General features: G+C 39.8%; 4 protein-coding genes across 8 annotated transcripts; 2 read left to right on the top strand and 2 right to left on the bottom strand.

The window, feature by feature from the left end:
- Positions 1-52: 52 nt before the first annotated feature.
- Positions 53-7,511, bottom strand: LOC128880615 (polypeptide N-acetylgalactosaminyltransferase 1-like). Its single transcript, XM_054130886.1, has 11 exons — positions 7,090-7,511; positions 5,861-6,163; positions 5,500-5,609; positions 4,847-5,027; positions 4,610-4,779; positions 4,348-4,515; positions 4,163-4,262; positions 3,677-4,086; positions 3,277-3,419; positions 2,752-3,018; positions 53-2,671 (listed from the first exon to the last, which is right to left on the bottom strand). The coding sequence occupies exons 2-11, from the start codon at positions 6,001-6,003 to the stop codon at positions 2,543-2,545; spliced, it is 1,821 nt and encodes a 606-aa protein (XP_053986861.1). The 5' UTR covers positions 6,004-6,163; positions 7,090-7,511; the 3' UTR covers positions 53-2,542.
- A 448-nt stretch (positions 7,512-7,959) lies between these two features.
- Positions 7,960-13,983, top strand: LOC128880613 (protein transport protein Sec31A). 4 transcript variants are annotated; one of them, XM_054130879.1, is made up of 15 exons: positions 7,960-8,136; positions 8,526-8,738; positions 8,818-9,140; positions 9,216-9,313; positions 9,393-9,638; positions 9,717-10,010; positions 10,092-10,460; positions 10,529-10,649; positions 10,739-11,044; positions 11,124-12,217; positions 12,368-12,463; positions 12,785-12,859; positions 12,919-13,161; positions 13,248-13,319; positions 13,396-13,983. In XM_054130879.1, the coding sequence occupies exons 2-15, from the start codon at positions 8,536-8,538 to the stop codon at positions 13,582-13,584; spliced, it is 3,729 nt and encodes a 1,242-aa protein (XP_053986854.1). In that variant the 5' UTR covers positions 7,960-8,136; positions 8,526-8,535; the 3' UTR covers positions 13,585-13,983. The 4 variants fall into 4 exon arrangements, with proteins under 4 accessions (XP_053986854.1, XP_053986855.1, XP_053986858.1 ...); XM_054130880.1 differs by having other exon boundaries at positions 7,974-8,097; XM_054130881.1 differs by lacking the exon at positions 7,960-8,136 and adding an exon at positions 8,167-8,432.
- LOC128880614 (integrator complex subunit 10) lies at positions 13,594-16,570 on the bottom strand. Of its 2 annotated transcripts, none has more exons than XM_054130884.1 (8): positions 16,349-16,570; positions 16,140-16,207; positions 15,807-16,050; positions 15,227-15,734; positions 14,841-15,160; positions 14,591-14,755; positions 14,263-14,521; positions 13,594-14,185 (listed from the first exon to the last, which is right to left on the bottom strand). In XM_054130884.1, exons 1-8 carry the CDS (start codon positions 16,502-16,504, stop codon positions 14,019-14,021), a joined length of 1,887 nt encoding a protein of 628 aa, XP_053986859.1. In that variant the 5' UTR covers positions 16,505-16,570; the 3' UTR covers positions 13,594-14,018. The 2 variants fall into 2 exon arrangements, with proteins under 2 accessions (XP_053986859.1, XP_053986860.1); XM_054130885.1 differs by having other exon boundaries at positions 14,841-15,157; positions 16,349-16,566.
- A 1,099-nt stretch (positions 16,571-17,669) lies between these two features.
- Positions 17,670-21,846, top strand: LOC128880894 (uncharacterized). Its single transcript, XM_054131433.1, has 5 exons — positions 17,670-17,864; positions 17,985-18,155; positions 18,228-18,347; positions 18,504-18,602; positions 19,547-21,846. Exons 1-5 carry the CDS (start codon positions 17,787-17,789, stop codon positions 21,785-21,787), a joined length of 2,709 nt encoding a protein of 902 aa, XP_053987408.1. The 5' UTR covers positions 17,670-17,786; the 3' UTR covers positions 21,788-21,846.
- Positions 21,847-22,146: the final 300 nt, after the last annotated feature.

Consider the following 22,146-nt stretch of genomic DNA (forward strand, 5'->3'; position numbering starts at 1 on the left):
CCCATAAATGACCCACACACGGTCGATAGTTTACCAGAGGTTTGTCCGTGAGTTTGATGGACTGCTCTTCCCGCGAATATCGCGAAGGCGTCTTTCTTTCAAGGATCTTTTGCAGAGCGAAAAGATACTCTGATAAACGTCAGTCGTGCATGGGTTGCTTTAGTGTATCGTTAAAGGGATTTACTTTTTTCGAATTTCTTTGATGAATCGATTCTCATGCGCTCGATATTCCAAAGTATACAGTCAGTCCCGTAAGTATTCGTACCTTCTATATTCATTGAAGAAGTTTGTCTAACTTCTTCACCGATAATACAGACATGAGAGATATACGTATTTATAATGGAACATCGATTTGGAAAGGCCAAACCTATCATTTAATTTAGACAAACTTCTTCAATAAACTCAGAGGCTAGGGATGCTTATGGGAATGATTTTATTAGACTAATTCGCTTACAAATTTCAGGAAGGTCGATTTCATGTTTTAGGTAAGCAAGGGATTTCATTTTGTTTTCTTTGAACAGACGAAGTATATATGTACTTCAAGGAAGTCAAGGACGAAATGCAGTCGTACATAGTATTAAGTAAACGAATGTATAGTTGAGAAATGTCAAGTTCAATAATTCCGAAATCTTCTCTACGTCATCTGCATATTCCAAGTCAAGTCACTTTTAACCACCAATGATGATCATCGATCTGGCTAAGTTCTATCGAAAGTACAACGATATCCTGACACAAATACCATCATTTCGACCTACTTCTTGAAAGATGGCCCTGTTTCCAGAAAACAAACGTTTCTTTCCCCTCCTGGAGAACGCGTTCGTAATTAACGCGAGAAACGTTAGGTTGTCAAGGGTCATAGGTGTGTGAGAACCGGAACACGCGATAGGTGAGACGAAGACGTGACCGAGTGGACAAATAGCCAGTCAAGATGCCACCGGAACGCGCAGGACGATTTCGATTAAATCGTATTCCGCGACCACGCATTTTTTTGCTCCTCTATATCGATGGCATCCGTATTCAGATCAACAGATTTACGAACATCAAACGCTTCTTTTTTTCTGGTCAATATCAGACGTGAATATTCATGGAGTTATGTAAACATGTTGATGCAATTTTTATTAGAACTGTGATCTTCGACACTGTCCATCTTGGAAAATTAGAGATTATGAAATCTTGTTTAATTTTAAGTCGTCAACGGGATTCGAGAGTAATGGATTACCCTTCCAGGAGATGAGAGAATCGAGAAGACTCGCGGGTCGTTTAACGTTCCCCGCGGTTTCTTTGCTCGTGAAACAATACCGATCCATAAATAAAGACTCACTCATCTCAGCCAAACTTGGCCTGGAGGTGATCGTATACAGTGAACGAACAGGGAGACTAGGCCGCCTCGAGCAAAGTGGCTTCTTGGCCTTGCCGAGGACGTGACTTTGACCCGGATAGCGACACTATAACAAACAGTCTGACGGATACGAATTCACGTTGTTTGTTTAAAAATCACACTGCGCTTCCGGACATAGGAAGCTTCAGCAAATAACTTCGATACTGTTTAACGTGTAAAGTATATTTCCATTGCCATGCAAGGTATCCTATCACAGACTAAATATTTAAGCTACTGTAAATAGTCACTAGAAATGTTTCTTGCAAAACTGAGTCCATTTTTTAATATAAAAATTAAATACTATAATATATCGAGAGTGAAAGTATTTTTTTTTTACTTAACTTCGTTAGCTATAACGAGGAATTTATATTTTAATTAAAATAGCAAAAATATGAAATTGGTCTGCCTTCACTGGACACTGTATACGAGTGTACATTCTTATTACACCCTGTAATAACTCCAAAGGGAAAGGGTACTATGGAATATTTCAAGTACGCAACTATTTCATCGCTGCTCTCGTATCTAGAAATTCGTTTAATATCCAAATATTCGATACGAGGATCTAATGCACGATTCTATTTGTCCGTATCGTGTACGCGGAATATCGTCATCACGGCAACCTTGGCGACGATGACGATAATGATCCGTCACGTGTAACCTTAGCCGTTCAGTGAATCACTGGCAATGAACATCATCTTCGCCAAGATTGACAACAAATTACCTGTTTAAGGAATTTCTAAATTAGTCCGCGAAGAGCAGCACACGTGCGTTCATTTGAAACACCACCAAATCGGTCGATAGATTAGCTCAGTCTCGTCGATCATTTTCTTTACTTCTTTTTTTTTTTATTACACAAAGGTTTCGTCGCGATTTCGACGAGTAACCACAATTACCTTACAATATAAATATAAACATAATTGCATCTCAAACGGTCGTCGAGAATAAAAATAGTAGAAGTAATTTCTTAATCCTAATTCATAACCCCGTGCAAGTCTTTCGCACATTTATTTACAATGGATTCGACATCCACGCGTACAAAAGATCCTGATAAAAGTACGTAGAAAAATATGATTCCACATTTTCAGCTGCTTCGTGCCGATAAAGTGCTGCAACATCTCACAATAGTATTGAATATAACAAAAAGAGAAAAAAATACTGGTATTATTACTTCCATGGAACCGATTCCAGCATCCACTGCTGATCGACGTCCTTCGTGCAGACAGCAATCACAGGACTCTCGCCGTTGCTCGATTGCAGACACATGCCAGAAGAAACGTGCAAAAATGCTTTCGTCTGAAGGGAAACCGATCTGTTATACCCATTCTTTACGCGCGTAACGTCCTAACGTATATATTCTTTAATCTAAAACTTACTCGCTCGTCGTACTCCCATTTCTGCTTCTTGTGGCCGCTGCACGCCATTATTTTAACTTTCGGCGTCTTGTGCTGAGTATCGTGTTCAGGAGCATCCAAGCAAACGCTTTCGTCGGTCATTACTATACCATCCTTCGTCATCACGAACATTTGACCGAGTATTGGTCGCGGTACGCAACCCTCGAGAACCGCGTATCCCGAGGGCTGCGAATACGTACCCTTCGCAGTGGGACGCATGATACATTTTTTGGTTGAGATGTGTACGATCTGGAAGCAACATTTCAGAGTTTGCTTGAAAACGTAACTCAACGTATGCGTCCCTTTGCGATACTATTGACACGAAACTTTTAAATCTTAACGTTAGGGCTACCAAACCAGTTGCTTTCGACTCGTTTACTTTAGACTTCTTTCTAAAATGACTGGATTACTCACAATGTTTCTACTCGACTTTTTGATGGGAGTTCTTTGAAACGAGGATCTAGGTATACTTCAAAGCGAGTGTCAATATGTTAAAGTCATACTTACCCGACCGAAAAATCGATCGTCCGTGGGGAAAAAGTGTTCTGGCCACACGTTATCCAAATACCACTGAAAGCTCTTGCATTGCAGTTTTTTGCGTAACTTCAATCTGGATCGAACTGGCTGCTTGTATCTCAGTCTCGCCGCCTCTGTAACGAAGCAACGATGCAGAATGGACCTTGTCGGCGGGCTCTTAATTGCAATCCTGCTACCTGAATGCCCTAACTTAACAGAGCGCTACTGAAAATGAGTTTTATGAGGTGAATGTAGAAAATATACTGGGATGATGGAACGCTGGGAATCACAAGCATCTCAGAGGAATAACTGGGAATGAGGGTGCAGTGGTGAAATCTCGGTGTCCCTGACCTATAGACCTCAGTTGATATCCTAATAATAATGATAGTACCTGGATTAAACTTGAAATAAAATTCTGCCCAGTCGTCCATCCAGACCAGAGCCACTCGTGCAAGGTTTCCGTACAGTATTTCTCCGACACCCCCTGGGAAAGTGTACGGCGACGATTTTCTGAATAGATGCCCCACGTGGGAGCAAGGAGCGATTTCAATGCTACCCCCACACTGCCACACACGAAACGACATCTCCAAATTTTCCCCACCCCAGATCCTCATCTGGTCGTCGTAGCTTCCTAGCTCGAAGAAGTACTTCCGGTCCATGGAGAACAGACCTCCAGCCATAGCTGGCGTCCTGAACGGTTCGACGATGTTCTCGCGTCTCTCCTTCAGCAAACGACCGTTCAGCGTCAACCAGCGGAAGTGCATGTCCCAATTGAATGCTCCCCAATGCAACTCGAAAGACCTGCAATGTTGCATTTATAAATAATCATCGATCATCGAATCTGACAGCGGTACAGAGAAATAGAAATACATCATACCGAGTGTAGCTGAAAGTGTCGTCGTTTATGATATCGATAACAGGAGAAATAACTTTCGTCCTGTTCTTAGCGATCGCCTCCAGCAAAGGTTCCAACCATCCTGAAATTCGAAACAATATTTGAAACTGTATTCCACTTTTCTTCGAGGCTCGTCGCGTCCATCATAAGAAAAAGAGCTCACCTACCAACCGTGCATTCGCAATGGGCATCGAGGAACGTGAGGACTTCGCCTTTGGCGTCGTTCGCGCCCAACAGCCTCGCGTTTACCAAGCCTATGCGTTTCCTGGAACGAAGAACTTTAGTGGGCACTTGCAGGCTCCTTACATGCTCGTCTAGCGGGTCCCTCAAAAAATCTAACGGGGAAAAAAGAATATAAATTTAAGAGAGACGAAAAAAACATAGATTCGAAGAAGGCGAAGGGGACTTGGAACCATCCTTTCGTCTCACCTCTGTCGCTGTCATCGTCGACGAGAATGATTTCCTCCAGCAAATCCCGCGGCGATCTATTGATGACGCTGTGCACAGTCCTGAGCAACGTACTCCAAGCTTCGTTATGGAAGACGACGATTATCGAGGTCTTTGGTAAGCTGCCCAAAGTCGAGTACCGGGAGATACATCTACGTAATCGTTTAATTAAGTCCACATGGCATCGAGAATATGTAAGCAACGCGAAAGGAAAATTACCCCTTTCTCCTGACATCCGGTAGAGTTCGATTTAGGGGGATTCTGTCGCTAGCCATCAAGTTGAATCGATTAATTTGGTAGAGTTGTTGCATATCGTGGAAGTTCTTCGCTGGCACAAGAACAGGGCTGCCGTTTTTCCCGTCGTTTGGTCGCGGATCAAACATGTTCGTATTGAGGAGCTCTATGGAGGAGTACTAGAAATGTACGCTATTTTTTAAGTACAGTGGAGCCTTCTCTACGTGAACAACCGTTACGTGAATATTTTGTTATATGAAGTGTACATTTCCTATTATAATATCGTATGTATCTAAACATTCAAGTGTTTACATGTATCCTTCTATAAGATGAAATGCATTTACGACGACGTAATATTAAATTGGCATAACAATGTCGCCAATAAAGAAACCCGTAGTATTGACAATTCAATTTGTATTGGATATTAAAACTGTGATGTAATTAAATATCAGCCTAAACTAAAATAAAAAGTCTTATTCGAAGTTGCACTCTTCCTAAATACATTACAGCTGAATGCAGTTGAAGTATTAAATAAAATCAGCTGCTAAACACTTGTCATTCTATTATGTGAAAATTCTGTTATCTAAACACCCTTGTCTCCCGATTAATTTGAATAACAGAGACTTTACTGTCTGTACCTTTAGTAATGTTTGGTGTTTTCAAAGGATCCACAGAATCCCCGATGTAATGGCCGACCACCACGTGTATTCCCCTACGATCCATGTAATCCCTGTCATTCCCTAAAAGCCTAAAATCAATGAATATTGACAACGTTTTATTGGAGAATCCGTAGAACGTTTGTACGATCAGTTTCTAGCTTGGCAGACAAGCGACCTCGCGGAGTTCAACGCGATTTATCTGGAGGTCAAGCGATACTTGGTCCTTTCGAATCGCATGTTACCATATTTGATACATTATACATGTTTACAGAACGTTTTAACGAAAAGAATTGAACGCAAAACTTTTTTCACGATCTCTTCGAGAGTACGAAAGACTCACCGCAGAGAAGCATAATCGCTGCGATCCTCGGTCTCCTGGTTCTTCCTCAACCAAACGAGAAGCATCCCCGTCAGGATGACAATCGAAAGAACCATCGGGATCATCCGATGCCTCCTCAAACGTGGCCACATGGCGATCCTCATGGCAGAAACGCTGCCTCGAGCTCAACTAATTTTGGGAATAGTTCCGTTTATCTCATTGCGTGAGAATTGGCCGTTATCGTCGTAGCCAGATGTCCATTATCACGGACTTCTCACGACGGGTCATCGTGAGAAAAGAAAAAATCTCGACGTCTACCTCGTACTGGAACAAGTATGGAAAACCACGGTATATTTTGATAACGAATCATCGTCGTTCATGTGTTAGCAACGCTTAAAAGAATGTTCCTTAATTGGTGGAAGGAGGAAGAGAGGCAATCCTCAACAGAAGGTATACGATTTTAAAGATATAATTTATTATTCGCTGAGTGTAACATTCTATACACGGTTTCGTTCTTCTATTAAATCTTGATAGGGAAATGTATGTTTTATTGTGATTTTTCCTAGCTGAATCCTACTTGGATTCATAAATCTATTTACAAAGAAAAGAAGCGATAGCCGTCTAACTTTTAGCGGGAAATATTTAAAATAACATGGGTGGCGCCATCGGTGGCAAAACGCCCAAGTTTGTTGCCAACTAGTTTCCCAGTCCTATTGTTAGATGGCGATAGGGGTTGCACTTTATAAATTACAGGGATCTTTTAAAAAAAAAATACCGTGGCGCCATCCGTAACAAAATACGTAAGTTTATCGCCAAGTAGTTTCACAGTTTTGTTAGTAGATGGCGATAGGTGTTTATACTTGTAGCGATCTGTTGTTTTCCTTGTATTGTCAATCAACGATCGGTTCGTTTAGCAACGGTATGTCCTATCAGAAATACCTTAACGATCCATTCACTAATTAATCTGCCTGTTCATTGAATTGATAACCCTATCAAAAAGTTTAAATAACACCATCTAGGACTTCATTTGCGCAACAGCACACAAAATCTACCCGGCCCTGGTGTGAAGAACGGGTCGTGACTTCTCCTTAGCTTCCCAATGAATCAGTGTCAACGAATATACACAAATTTCGTGTTCAATTATCGCAGCAAATCACTGTACACGTGGTTACAGTTTCAATTGCAACAAATGTGTAAATAATGCGAAAGAACAGTGTCTCATAAATTAACAATCAACTTGTATAGCTTACCGTAATTTTCATTAAGAATTACAAGGATCCCATCGACGAAACACACAGTGTACAATTCCACGTTTCTTTCCCAAACGGGTATGAACTAACAATGAGATGATTGCCTTTGTTTTCACATAATAAACGCTACTTTTTTTAACAAAATATATCACTTTACACGAAAGATTTTACTTGTCAATCCTGCTACAATTTCGATTAATAGATCAAAGACAGTCGGCGAAAAAAATATTATACTCCTACCTCCTTTAACTCGAGAACTGGAATGAGCTTCAAGGAATTATTATGTCCCCGTAAATAGAACAGTGCTGTAACAAAATGATTCATAACCCTACTCCTGGTCAAATCAGACGTAAATCTTTAGTACAACGTTCTCTTCTTGACGCTCCGTTTTAGGTTAATTTTTAACAAAATGCTCTGTTACAATTCGAAAACAAACATGCTATTTCACGACTGATCAATCACTTTATCAAAAGTGTGGACCAGTAACCTTAACCGAGACCATATACGGACTCTCACAAGAATCATATTAATCAATCCCACTGTTCTGCGTATTTTTTTCATTCATGATCGCAAACAGATTGTACTACGTAGTAGATCGAATATCAATGAATATTTACGCACAATTTTTTGCGAGGTTAATAATTCCGCTGTTGTATTGTTGATAGACACCTACGCTTATGGAAATTTCATGGTACGGTCTGCTTACGAGTCATTTGGGGCGAACATTATTTAAAAAATCATTCTGTCGCACATGATTTTACACGCAAGAGTTTGAATTGAATTAAAAGTGGTAAGGATAAACAATAGATAGATGATCGTGCTGAGTGGGAGAAACAGTTTTCTTCTCCCATGAGGGTAATATCCATCAGGAGAACGACTTATCAGAGTGGACCATACTAATGGTCCACGAATACCGAAGAGGTCAGCACTATTCCCAACGTACGGTTCGCCACGTTGGAAGAACTTGACGGCTGACTGCTGCTTGTTTGACGTTAGAGGTTTCTTTCGGTACATTTCGTTCGGTTATTGTTAATTAAATACGTTAAGGTGAGAAAATGTCGTTTAAAAGGATCGTGTGTCTTCTATTCTGTTTACGATAATGGTACAGCTCGTACGTAACACGTGTTACTCACGTAACAATTTGAGATATCAGTAGGTCGCTGAACTTTCGAATTATATACAATTCATTTGTAATGTTATTTACGATTATACAGCTTGTAACATAACGTGTTATCTTAACTAAAAATCCATGATACGATGAATATTCGAATGTATCGTTGTGTGCTGATAATTAGGCGTGATCGTTGTTTAGAATAGTTCAGATAAATTTTAGAAACAAGCAAGTATGAATCAATGATAAAATACAATACACAGTGCATTATTTTTAACTTGCTCTGTTTCTTGCAAAAAAAGTGCTCATGATATTTGTGCTGCAGCATACCAAGGATGAAGGTGAAGGAGTTATTGAAGACAGTCAATGTAGCATGGTCACCACCTGCTCAGCATCCCATATTATTAGCTGCAGGAACTGCAGCTCAACAACTTGATGCAAGTTTTAACACATCTGCCAGCTTGGATATATATTCGTTGAATTTACAACAAGCAGGATATGATTTGGAATTGAAAGCCACTATTGCAAGCGATCATAGGTAGAACATATATCTTTCATGTGTAATCAAGTGTTATCTAATAACTACTACAGTTTTGTATATGTATGAAATTTTTTAGATTTCATAAAATAACATGGGGTGCATATGGTAATAGTCCATCTGGTATAATTGTTGGAGGCTGTGATTATGGCACAATAAAGATTTATTCGGTGGCCAAACTGTTGGCTAATGATAATAATTGTTTAATAAGCAGTCCAGACAGACATACAGGTCCAGTCAGAGCATTGGACTTCAATCCTTTCCAAACTAATTTATTAGCAACAGGAGCAACTGACAGTGAAATTTATATATGGGATATTGTTAATACAACTACTCCAATGACTCCTGGATCTAGGAGTCAACCATTAGAAGATGTACAATATATTGCATGGAATAAGCAAGGTTCTCTTATTGTATACAAAATATCACATACTTGTGTGAATTAAAATTAATGGTTCATTATTCTCTCTTTTGTAGTGCAACACATTCTTGCTTCCACATTTTCACAACGATGTGTCATATGGGATTTAAGAAAAAATGAACCCATAATCAAGCTAACAGATACAAATTCCAAAGTACTTTTAATTATATTTTTGTCGAATTTTTTCTTTTTTTAATATTACAGTCTGTATAATTGCAATGTTATGAATAAAGGTACGATGGAAAGTAGTCCAGTGGCATCCAAATGTTGCAACACAATTGTGCTTAGCATCAGAAGATGATCAAGCTCCTGTAATCGAATTATGGGACTTAAGGTTTGCAACATCACCATTAAAAATGTTCCAAAATCACCAGCGCGGCGTTTTATCGATTGCTTGGAATCCATGTGATCCAGATCTACTCTTGAGTTGTGCCAAAGATAACAGAATATTATGTTGGAATCCTAATTCTGATGCACCAGTATGTTTATTAGTTACATTCTAATATTCAAAGTTATATTTTGTATACTTAATTTGTTTCTCTTTTTTTTATTCACAGAATGGTGAAGTGATTTGTGAGTTAGCCCAAACAAACCAATGGAATTTTGATGTTTCATGGTGTCCAAGGCATCCAGGATTAGTTGTTGGAACCAGTTTCGACGGACACGCGGTAATTTATTCCTTATTGGGAGGACAACAACAAATGTCTATGGAAACATCAAACAAAATTGTAGACTCTTTTCCTGGAATGGACCCCTTTACTCAACCACCTTCTGTAATGCAATCAGAACCAGCAGTTATATTGACAAAAGCTCCCAAATGGTTAAAAAGACCATTTGGGGCTTCTTTTGGTGTAAGTATTCGTATCTGATGTAGATAATCATTTTACTACTTGTACTGCAAACATTCTATAAAAACGGAAATATTTTTTTAGTTTGGTGGTAAATTGATAATATTTGAAAATGAGCCTATAGATCCGAATCTACCTGCAAATTCAAATAGAAAAGTTATTATATCCCAAGTGATAACGCAACCAGAATTAATTCAACGTTCCAAGGAATTAGAGGACGTTCTTAAAACTGAACAATATAGCGATTACTGTAAAGAAAAGGCTGAGAAAACAACCGATGTACATAGAAAGAAAATATGGAATTGTGTCGGGGTATATTTCGGTGAAAATGTAGCAAAAGAAATATTAGAATTACTGGGTTATGACATAGAAACAATGAATAATAAATTAAATCAGTTGGTCCCTCGAGAAGATATTAACAACATTACGGAAGGTGTTGGTAATCTTAATAATGTAAGTTTCATTTATTTGTTATAAATAATAAAATACGTTTTGCGCATCATAAAATATAATTCCTTTAGGTATTGAATGGAAACGTTATAAATGGAAGTGCGGCATTTGATGCCATTGCACAAGATCAAATTAACAAGGCAACCGCGGTTACGTCAATAAATAACAATTTTCAATTAAACGTGTCCGATGGTAATTGCATATGTACTTTAAAGCGATCAAATTTTCTACTTTCCATTGTGACTTGTTAAGATTTAATAGCTTGATTTAATGTATTACAGATGAGGATGGGCTTATTACTCAAGCGATCCTCTTAGGAAATATTGAAGCTGCTGTGTCTTTATGTTTTGCCAACAAAAGGTACGCAGATGCAGTCATTCTTTCAATGGCTGCTGGACCTGACTTACTAGCACGTACCCAGTACAGATACTTTTCAGAACATTCTGGAGCTCTCAATTCTCTTATCAATTCGTTAGTTAGTGAAAACTGGGCTGAAGTTGTTAATAATACTGACATAAATTGCTGGAAAGAAGTATTAATTGGAATATTTACCCATTCGAATCCACAGGAGCGATCCACTTTGTGCGGTATGAATTGAATTATACATTTATCGCGCGCGTAAAAATACTGAATTCGTAAATATTTTTATTTCTTTGGATGTTACAGATATGCTTGGAGATCGTTTGGCGTCATCTGATAATCCAACTCATAAAGAGCAAGCTCAAATTTGTTACATCTGTTCCGGAAATTTAAACAAAATGGTAGAATCGTCCAATGTTGATATACAAGAAGTAGTCGAATTGGTAATGATAATGCAGAAAGCCTTGGAAATGCAAGGTATCAGAGAAACTCAAATAGAAGGAAAAATTGCTAGCGTTTTGTCTCAGTATGCGGAAATGTTAGCATCAGAGGGAGACCTTGATGCTGCATTAAACTATCTCGGAAATAGTCAGGACGAAAAGATTGTCATGTTAAAAGATCGTCTTTATAGAGCGTTAGGATATATCGAAGAATCAAAAGGCGTGGCAAAAACGCCAGCAATGCAAAATTATTATGCTCAACCGAGAAGATCTTTGCAGAATCCACAAAATCCGTTACTTGCTTCAAGAGAACAAACGAGATCTTTCATCGATCCTAACATCGCTCCCGCAAAACAACCTTTGGCCTCGTCTACAAATCAGTTCCACACTCATCAGCCACAACAATCTTTCGGGTTATCCCCTCTTCAGCCACATGTACAATCCTCTATGCAATACGATCAGTACCAAACGTCTCATTACACTCCATCATCCGTTTCTCAACCACCTCCTTTACCACCTCCTACAACGGGATCAAGTGGAATCGGTTCACGACCACCAAGCGCCGGGCCTCAAGCAAGATCGAAATACTTAATAGATCCATCTGTAAAATCTACTGCAACATATGGTCAAACTGGGTTTCCTCAACAAACAATGTCATATAATCAGCAAATGTCTCCAATGACAGGCTATACGCCTTCGAATACGTATCAGCCTCAGGTTCCTATACCAGGAAACACATATCCTGGACAAAACTTTACGACCGGTCTGCAAGAATCAGAACCATTTAAACCTGTTCAACCTAGTGGATTACCGCCATTACAGAATCTACAGCAAAATGAGATGTATGATCCAATTAGAACACAACCTGTTTCTCAAGCTTATGGAAACGAGAGTGTCTATAAACCATCACTACAATCTGCAGGGTGGAATGACCCACCAGTCGCGAAGTCTAGAATACAAGTAGGTATCTTCTAATCTTTCGTATATTAGTAATAGTATAGGTCGGCGTTCGCGATATGTTGGTAATTTGTTTCGCGCCATGTTTTTGATTAATGAAGTGTTTATGAACCTTGTACTGATGATATATGTATATATATCCAAATGATACAGCCAGTACTGGCATTATACACGAAAAATGAAATGTCTGCGGAACATGCCGGTACCAGGAAATGGAAAGCAAAACATTCGAAGAATGTGAACATGAAGGTAGAAAATTGCGAGATTGAGTGCTGGTTTCAACAATTTCAGAAATGCTACTTATTTTTGAAAAGAAGACATTTTCTTTATATTATTAAATTTAAAAGTTAGATTTAATTGATTGCAAATAACGGTTTCATTTTCGTGTGATATTAAATTAACTAATCCACAGTGTGAAATACACAAGAACACTTTCAACTGCTTTCATAAGAAGCAATTAATATCCTTAAATGTTACACTTTAAAGTATATAGACACTGCTACTTTTATTGCAACAATTGCTTAATAAACACATGAAATGTACCGCGCATAAACGTTTAATTGTTTCTAGTCAAAACAGGAATATCAACCTCAAAATCCTATTTTGCATCCATTGAGGGGTGCTGTAGCACAACCTGAACAAAACGTAAGTAATATTATTTAAATACTCTAATGTTGGTATTCAAACATTATTCCTTCTTTTAGGTTTTACCCCAAGAAAAGATGTATGCTGATACACAGGTCCCTTATAATCCACAACAATATAACCAGAGCATTCCAAATATTAATGCTCAATTTGCCAAGCCAGTGGAGCCTTCACAACCAGCAGGATTTGCAAGAGGATCAGAACCTGAGAAACCGAAAGCACCAATACCAGAACAACACATACATTTGAAAACAGTGTTCGACGAATTGAAGAACCAATGCTACGAAAACGCTAAAAACCCAGTAAGATGAATTTTCCGCTTGCATAAACGTGTAATACCATATCCCATTTTAATAAGTGTAACCAATTATACTCGTTATTTTTCCAGCAAATTAAAAGGAAAATAGAAGATGTATCGAAAAAACTTGAAGTTTTATACGATTGCCTTAGGGAAAGTAAAGTACGTATTTTTTGTATTCACATTTTGCAATTATGAGTTTTAAAACACATTAAATATTTTGACGCATGTTTTACAGTTGTCGCAAAACACATTGCAAGGATTGCATCAAATATCGCAAATGATACAAAGTGGAAATTACACTGGTGGCTTAGATCTTCACACGCAATTAGTGTCAGGTCCAGATTTTAGTGAAATATCTTCTTTTATGCCAGGGATTAAAGTATTATTGCTGAGTGCCCTTCAACTGAGTGTTTATATTAGATAGAATGCAATATATACCTAGAATGTTTATTCTGTTCATTTATTTTTATAATTCGAGACTTTTATAACCCTTATTAAATGAGATATTTATGTTGTATTCATTCATTGGAATATTGGATAAAAAGAAATAATCGTGTACGAACTTTATCGCTTAATTATGTCATACGCAATATGGAGTTATTTCATGTTCTATATCTGACTGTGGCTTATCAAAGTTCGATGGACTTGTATTATTATTATTCCTGTACAACTAAACAATTCATTATGTAAGTAGCTTGTAAAAAGTAGTTGGAAATATCGGAGCAGAGGGCATCTGAAGCGTTCCCATACAGATTGTTAATCGATTTTTTTCTTTTAACTAATATATTGTATATATAAAATATTAAAGTTGGCTTCAAAGGAATTGTGTGTATATTTTTAAATAAAAAAATTATATTATTACTGGATGATCAAACTGTGTAAAATAGCAGCTTTTTCGTTAATAATAAACTTTTGCAATAATTCGTCCAAGGGATCGATTCCGTCACGAGCTGCTTGTCGACGCATCGCTTGTTTCACTTCTTCTCGTACTCCTTTGTCAGCTCCGCGAGTAGTAATGCGTCTAACTGTAATATTTCCACGACAATATAATGCGAATAAAGATAAAACAAATGTACACACTTATAGAAAAAACATAATATACTTTGTAAAACCCCCGATGCTGTGGCTATATCCAAAGACACACCGCCGCCATGTTCTGTCCACAGATACGTCAATTCCTCTAAAATATCCACGCATATAATGTAAGCTTGAAACAATGGATAAGTAAAAGAACCACGATTGATAATTCTTTCTGTGATTGTGGATAAAGTACTAGCTTCTTGAGGCCAATCAATTTGCATTAGTACCAACGCATGTCCTATTGCCAAGTCCCCGACACCGCCAGGTAAAGAAAAATTCTCCTGAGGGAACAAGTTCCGTGAATATAAAAACAGAATCGGAAGCCACAATATTAGGTTAATTTCAATTACCTTTATGGCGGAAAGAAGTAATCTGCAACAATACTGTACCACGGGAAATCGGGCAATTGTTAAATAGTGTAAATGTCTTGCACAGGGAACTGTCAAATTATGCGATATTTTCCCACCTGCCGTGGGTAGCGCGCTAACTACTAAGACTATGTACTCTAACATACCCTTAAATAATATTATATACTTACAAAAATTCACAAGACATTAATATACGAATAGAAATGTAATAGCATAGAAAAACATAGTATACCTTATAATCTTTTAAGAAAAAACATGTACTTGCTAAACGAAGATGAGCAGATAAACTACCTGCTTCTTGTGACAACCTTGCTAGTACTTCGTGATGTAACCCTTTGTACATAGCTAAATCTGTTAAAAATGAGTTTAACCAAGCATCTAATCGAAGTTGCTGATTTAATTTTCCGATTTCTCTTTGCAAGTAATCGCTACTGTGTAACAGGTCCCATAATTTCACGGCTAATCCCAGACCACTACCGCTGTAATCACCGTCGCTCGTTACAGCAATCCCGACATTGTCATCTCTTTTCCGTTTTTTCAGTTTTGGTTCTACTTATAATTGAAACAAATAAATAGTAGGCAATGGTGTGGATTCTAGTACTATATACTATGTCTCACCTGCAGACGAATGTACACATTCCCCAAATGCTTCTATCAAACAAAACATAGTTTCACCATTATTAATAAGTGCATTGTGTTCATTTAATATTCGTAGTAAAACCACAACAGTACACATTAATAATTGTCTAACTACTAATTCTTCGCATAAATTTGAAGCATGTGCCATTGCATACTGATGCAGCCTTTCACAGTAGGTATCTCTGTTCCAAACCAAAGAGAATAAACTACTCAATTCCCATCCTAACTTTTTCCCAATTAATTCTACAACTTGAAATAGTCTGTCCCACGGATGCTGAATTTGATTGTCTTGAGGTTGCTGTATGTATGCCAAATAAAATTCTACTGCCTTGCAGAGCAATCTCAGACTGAGTCGCGGATTTAATTCTACTGGAGCAGTGCCAAGTAATGGCAATGCATCACAAGCCAACAGTCTTCTAAATCCATTCACAGTACGTCCAGGATGACTGTGCTTTTCTGCAGTGAGAAGTGTTTCTACTAACCGTGGCTAAAAATGCAACAAACTAAGAAGAGAAACAACTGATAAGAATACTTCAAAGATAGTAGTACAGATATTTACTCCATGAGTGGCAATAGTCTGAGGAAATCTACGTAGTAGTAGGAGTAATAATTTGCAATGTTCCATTGTATCTTCACTATGGTCAGCAGTCATGACAAGCAGTCTGTGTTGAAGCTCTTGTGGTATATGTTGAAACATTTGGCATAAAAATTCTGCTTCTGGGTCGCATTGTTCTAAACGAAGGCACGCCGTCACCGTTTCTATTTCCTTCCATATATCTCGATCGTCCGGAAAATTCTGAAATCTATGCATGCATTTCCATGACTCTAAACATATCGAAAAGTTACACTTTACTTCAAACATTCCCATTCTGTCGAAAAAATTTGAACTCACATTTCGCTGAAACATTTTGCCGCCTCCTTCACGTTTTTCGAAAGCTTCTCGATTCGATATGCTTCGAACTAACAAATAAATAATATATTACACTTTATTACGATACAGTTATCGTTGAACGCATCTTACAAAATTATTAATAATTTATTATTATTATTATTAATAGTTTCACAAATGAATCGAAAATGACATGTGAATGTCTTCCTAACCTGAACTTTTGCGCTATGAGGAAACAACGATTTCGCTGTAATTAACCAAGATTTGGCAGCGTAAATGTCCAGTGGCAGTGCATCCTTTGCACGCATAATTAAGTAATCTTCTTTGGACAATTGATTATTATCCGTGACAGATGATTTTTCCAACATGTTTAGAGACGTCAAGCTGTTGCTAGCTCTGACACTGGTTTTATTACCAGTGGCGCTATCTAGCAGAAACGGTAGGAACTATTTTGACTGTAAACTTGGGCGTTTTGTCACCGATGGCGCCATTAACTAGAAGGTCGATAATTACTGCTGAATCGATTAACTATGCATAAAAATGATAAATTTGATACATTAACTAATGTATTGTAGTGTTATAGGGCAAAGAATCACCTTCATTATGCATTCGTGAAGAATAAAGATAATTTTGATTATAAAGGTGTTGATTATAACGGTAGGAACTATTTTGACTGTAAACTTGGGCGGTTTGTCACCGATGGCGCCACTAACTAGAAGGTCGATAAATACTGCTGAATCGATTAACTATGCATAAAAATGATAAATTTGATACATTAACTAATGTATTGTAGTGTTATAGGGCAAAGAATCACCTTCATTATGCATTCGTGAAGAATAAAGAAAATTTTTATTATAAAGGTATTGGTGGCGCCATCATGTAGGAACCGTAGAAACTAATTTTATTACAAACTTGGGTAATCTTTCACCGATGGCGCCACCGATACTAAACCCCATTCGCCATCTGGTGACAACAGTGGAAACTATTTACACTGCAAACTAGGACTGAATGTTCCATAATTAGTTCATATTTTTCACCGCGAGATGGCGATACCATTCCGGTGTCCATGAAACGCAACGCATGTATCTATATCACCAATGGTGTTAAGACCCGCGAACTGATAACTTTGAAATTGACAAAAAAATAGTAAAAGAGTTCATGAGCCCCCATCCGTTATCTACCGATTATTATAATGTAACGAATATATTCTGCACCTTATCTACATTAATATCTGTAGCAGAGCACCACAATCGTTTCGCTGAAAGAGTATCTTACCGTTTAAACTTTTGAAACGAATAAACTTTCCTTGTAATTAATAAACAACATTACTGTCTCTAAGAAACACAATAAATACGTCGATAAATAGCGAGCCTAGATGTATTTCAGCCTGAATAATTCTTTTACAAATAACAGTATTAATAAAAGCAACGAAATAATTTCGTCACATATCTATAAAATAGCGAAAATTGGAGGTTTCTTCGATCGATTTTCTTTTTTCTTCATACACGGCATACTTTATCATGATGTCGCGAAACAATTGCGAGCGTTTGACCTGGTAACCAAGCCCGTTAGGTCGTCGCAGTTTGGACGTGTCAGACGCCCGATGTAGGCGTAACTAAAATTTCCAGTAAATTATCAATAGAATCAACAATGTTTTCCCGGGCCGCTAAATCAATCGTGAAAAGCATCGGCCAGCGGAATTATCACGCAGGCGAGGAAACCATCAAGGTAGGTGAATCAATCGGGAAGGAAATCGATGGAAGGAAGCAACCATTGATACTTCATCGTCCTAATTCTCGACGAAAGGCTCGATCTATCTGCGAATTCCACGATAAAAATCCGTCACAGGTAGCGATGAGCGGTAGCGCAGGAGAAGTTGGCCGTTCCCTGTCGCCGATGCTGAAACAGAATTCCAGGTTGGACGTTCTAGCTTTGCACGACATTCCTGCGAGCAAGAGATACTCATCAATGCCTGCAAGGATTCGCAGCTTTTCTGACGGCGAATCGGCGAACCCTATCGTAAGGCTTTCTAAAATTTAAGATTAAATCGATAAGCGCAAAAGGAAAGAGAATGATCGCGCGTTATTTCAGATCTCACGGATGTTAACGATGATGGACAAGTCTCGGTACACTGTTAAGGACGGTCAACGTAGCGAGGGAATGCAAAAATCCGTTAGTTATTCGTCGCATCAGTCATCGAAAGACGCAAAGGTATAGCGTTTACTTTTATCATTGAAAGCCTTGTCTGTTTCCTCAAGTCGAGCATTGCAAGTAGACTCAACAAATAACATCTTGATACTTTGAGAAATTTTTCCTCGTTTCTCGATAAAACACTGTGCCTACATTTTGTATTCTTTCAACATGCAGAAGGAGACGGACGAACTCGTCGAGGCACTGCATCGTCTGCCAATCGCAGAAGAAGCTGTCGCGGGCCAACCAACGAAATCAAAAGTGGTGGCGTCACAGGTAAGAGATTACTCTAATTAGTCGTCTATTTTTTCTTCGAGTCCCTTTCGTTATTTAAACGTTCGTTGTTCACTGCCTTCTCCACTTCACTTTTTCTCCTCCTGCTCCTTTCACGTTATACTACCGCTTTCGTTTCTTTTTTCCGTTCTCTCGGCCGTGTTACTTTTCAAGTTCCAATTATCACATCGCGTGGTACTTTTTCTCGCGAAACTATTCAAGTTTCGTCGCGCAGAGCTGAAGGTAGCGAAACGACTATTCGGAAAATATTTCATGCGAGGCGGGAAAAGAAAGGGAGTCCGTTGTCCAACGCTTCGAAAGAAGAAACACGCTCGGAATCGATCCGAAATGATGAAATGATTCCTTCGCGTCATGAAATGCTACTAAAAGAAAAGCATGGGGATTTGGCCCCCGAATCTGCTCGATCGTGGCACATTTCGATCACCTTCGTGGGTTGAGCGCGTCCTTCCGTGTATACGCAAGACGAGAGACGATGGACGGGAGTGAAAAGAGTCTTAACAAACGTCTGAGGCTCGATCAACGCATTGACTGTTGCATCGTTCTGTTTACGACTTACTTTAGCGTTTCCGTTCGTGTGGGGCACAGCAGTTGCATTACCTAAAGCGAATGAAAGGCAAAAGAAGTAGATATTAAACGAATCAATGTTGCTTTTCAACCTTGCCTTTATTCATTACCTCAAAATTCAGAAGCTAGAAAAGCTAGAGTGGTCCTCTCGTGAAAGCTTTCATAAAGCTTAACAGACGCAATCAATGCGTTGACGATTCGCCGAAGCGTACGAACGACGGTTTTCTTCGATTATCGTCGGTTCTATCCCCTTCTTTGTCCCGGGGGATACGAACAGAAAAAGAAATCGCTCGAAAAAGAGAACGGAAAGAAGTGAAATATCGAGTCACTGACCTTGAAATCGTCTCTCCGTCTGTCCTCAGGGGGACAACGCGTACACCAGCGAGCAACGAGGTCCTCGAGTTCTCGGTGAAATGGGGCCCTTCGATAAGTTCCGGCACGACGGTCGCATCGTTTCCGAGATTTATAAGCAGTTTCCAAATCTCGCGACGTGTTTCAGCAAGAGTAGCTCGAAAACCATGAATCGTGCGGCGTGGCGACAGGTCTCGAGTTTTCCGACGAGAGGCTTCTCGACGACTGTGGACGCGACGACGAAAAACGGGTCGTGTGTCGAGCGAAAACGATTGAACGACGTTTTGCCAGGCTCCGAGAGCAACACCTCGAAATACACAGACGAGTTCCTCTTAGCAAAGAATAATTCAATGAGGAAGAAGATTAAAAAAAGGGGCCAATCGGAAAATACGAACGCTGACAAGCTGACAGCGTCATCCGAGCTCGCAGTGGGCGAGAGTCACCTCGAAGAGATCGTGGACGCTCAATCGGCGTCGATGGAAGTGCCCGAGAAGAGGAGGATTCGAGACGGCAAGTCGAAGGCGTGGAAAACTGTCGAAGGAACGACGGCGAAAGTGGAAAAGCGTCCAGCTAACCGAGGAAAACCGAGGAACTGGTCGATACCGGCCGTCTTGTCGGACAAAAAGCCAAAGTTATTGTACGGCTTGGTTCAACGAAGACAAACGCCTGCCTCGTGGTTCTTTTCGAAGCTATTCGACGCCAAGAACACAGACGCGATCGCGGACACTCGGAGCAACAGGTACAGAGGGTTGGTATCGGAGGCTGGAAAATTTGGTTCCGTTCAGGCTGAGAGGTTGTTGGAGGAATCAAAGACTCGCGACGAGGGCAGACATAACGCTTCCACTTCGACGACCAGTTTAGGGTTTCCAGAGAAAGCGATGCGTTCGACGATGGAAGGCAATTCGAGATCTGCCAATGAAGTCGATCGATGGACGCGACAAGATCCCGACGGTGTGGATAAGAAGACGCCGTCCAGGTCGAGCAGCGTCAGTTCCGAGACAGAAACCATAAGTGAAACGAGTACGTCGAGAAACCCTCTACGAAACGTATCGTCCAAAATCGTTCTGTTCTTAGAGAACCTTAGGACCAGCAGGCAAAAGTCGCGGTCTCTGTCGAGCTTGGCTTCCTACAATCTAGATTCTCTGTTCGCTCCTCGGGAAGCAGCACAGGTGGCCTTCTTTTCGTCCAACGGCGCCAATTTCAGTCTGAAAGACAAGTTCACGAAGAAGTTCTGTGGGAAGAAGAAAACCGACAATATCTGCAAGAAGAAGCAGCAGCCTTCTTGCAATTCGAAGAAGAGAGACTGCAAGAAGGACGACAAGGTGAGTTGTTCGAAGAAGAACGAACCAGCGGACTGCAAGAAACGAGACGACGACGGTAGCAAACAAAAGTGCCGATCGAGTTGCGGCGAGGGCGCGAACGATCCTTGTAAATCGCTCGAAAACAAGCATCACGATTCTCGCTGCAAGGAGTACGAGGCGGACAAGGAGTATGGGAGCACGGAGGATCCGTGCAAGAAGTACAGGAGGGAGGATATTTACGGAAAGTCCTGCAAAAACGGTGACGATGCGTGCAAGAAGCACAGGAAGGAGGAAATTTACGGGAAACTCTGCAAGGAGTACAGATCGGAGGCTGGGTCCGAGGACCTTTACGATAAGTATTGGCGGGACGACATCTACGGGTCGCGGTGTAATAAACGGAAGCAGAAGAAGTCCGATCTGTGCGACAGGGAGAAGAAACAGAGCAACTGTAGCACTGAGAGGAAAGAGGGTAGCTGTAGCACAGAGAGGAAAGAGAGTGGCTGTACTAGTGAGAAGAAAGCGACTAGTTGTACAACAGAGAAAAAATCAACTAGCTGTACAACTGAGAAGAAACCAATCACCTGTACAACTGAAAATAAACCAACCGCCTGTACAACTGAGAGGAAACCAACCAGCTGTACAACTGAGAGGAAACCAACCAGCTGTACAACTGAGAAGAAACCAACCAGCTGTACGACTGAGAAGAAACCGAGTACCTGTAACACTACGAGGGCTGCAAGGAGTTGTAGCACAGTAAAGGAGGCGAGAAGCTGCGATAGAGACGTTGATCCTTGCGGTGACGGCAAGGAAAAGAAAAAGAAGAAAAAGAAGGAGAAGAAGCCAAAAGACTGCTGCACCACGAAGAAGAAGGAATGTCCGTCTGTATTTCGAGCGCCAGGTTGTCCGAAAAACGATGGGAAGTCGGGCGGAAGTGGGAGCACTCCTTGCTGAGGACGCTTCGGTCTCGCATCGAGAATTCGTCCCTGAAACGGCTCTTGTCGAGAATCGTTCCAGCCAGAGCTTAATCGCGAACCAAGAAAAATTGCCAATTGGAAAATTGCCCTTTCCGAGTTGAGCTGGAAAAGTTCTGGGAATATAAACAGCTCCCTTTATTCTCCCGCCAATGTATTTGCTCGTTTCGATTAAGGAAATGATGATTATGAAAGTTTCGTGTAACGTGAATGAATCCTATTGCGTCAATAAACGTGTTCGTACCCTCGATGCGATTTTAAATAATATTAGCACTTTACCAACCAGTAGCGATTGGACATATAATTAACTTCAGTTTTATTTTATCTATTAAATTTATA

Source organism: Hylaeus volcanicus, chromosome 8 (assembly GCF_026283585.1).
Source record: "Hylaeus volcanicus isolate JK05 chromosome 8, UHH_iyHylVolc1.0_haploid, whole genome shotgun sequence".
In the NCBI taxonomy this organism is placed as follows: domain Eukaryota; kingdom Metazoa; phylum Arthropoda; class Insecta; order Hymenoptera; family Colletidae; genus Hylaeus; species Hylaeus volcanicus.

Bases quoted from the DNA above. Each gene is read 5' to 3' on its own strand.
- LOC128880613 (XM_054130879.1), top strand. From the start codon at position 8,536: ATGAAGGTGAAGGAGTTATTGAAGACAGTCAATGTAGCATGGTCACCA. The intron at 9,639-9,716 runs GTATGTTTATTA...TTTTATTCACAG, and splicing joins ATCCTAATTCTGATGCACCA to AATGGTGAAGTGATTTGTGA. The intron at 13,320-13,395 runs GTACGTATTTTT...CATGTTTTACAG, and splicing joins ATTGCCTTAGGGAAAGTAAA to TTGTCGCAAAACACATTGCA.
- LOC128880615 (XM_054130886.1), bottom strand. From the start codon at position 6,003: ATGAGGATCGCCATGTGGCCACGTTTGAGGAGGCATCGGATGATCCCG. The intron at 4,087-4,162 runs GTATGATGTATT...GCAACATTGCAG, and splicing joins GACACTTTCAGCTACACTCG to GTCTTTCGAGTTGCATTGGG. The intron at 3,019-3,276 runs GTAAGTATGACT...TGTTGCTTCCAG, and splicing joins ACGATCGATTTTTCGGTCGG to ATCGTACACATCTCAACCAA.
- LOC128880894 (XM_054131433.1), top strand. From the start codon at position 17,787: ATGTTTTCCCGGGCCGCTAAATCAATCGTGAAAAGCATCGGCCAGCGG. The intron at 17,865-17,984 runs GTAGGTGAATCA...AATCCGTCACAG, and splicing joins CAGGCGAGGAAACCATCAAG to GTAGCGATGAGCGGTAGCGC. The intron at 18,348-18,503 runs GTATAGCGTTTA...TTCAACATGCAG, and splicing joins AGTCATCGAAAGACGCAAAG to AAGGAGACGGACGAACTCGT.
- LOC128880614 (XM_054130884.1), bottom strand. From the start codon at position 16,504: ATGTTGGAAAAATCATCTGTCACGGATAATAATCAATTGTCCAAAGAA. The intron at 16,208-16,348 runs GTTAGGAAGACA...TTTATTTGTTAG, and splicing joins CTCATAGCGCAAAAGTTCAG to TTCGAAGCATATCGAATCGA. The intron at 14,522-14,590 runs GTAATTGAAATT...TTGTTCCCTCAG, and splicing joins TACTTCTTTCCGCCATAAAG to GAGAATTTTTCTTTACCTGG.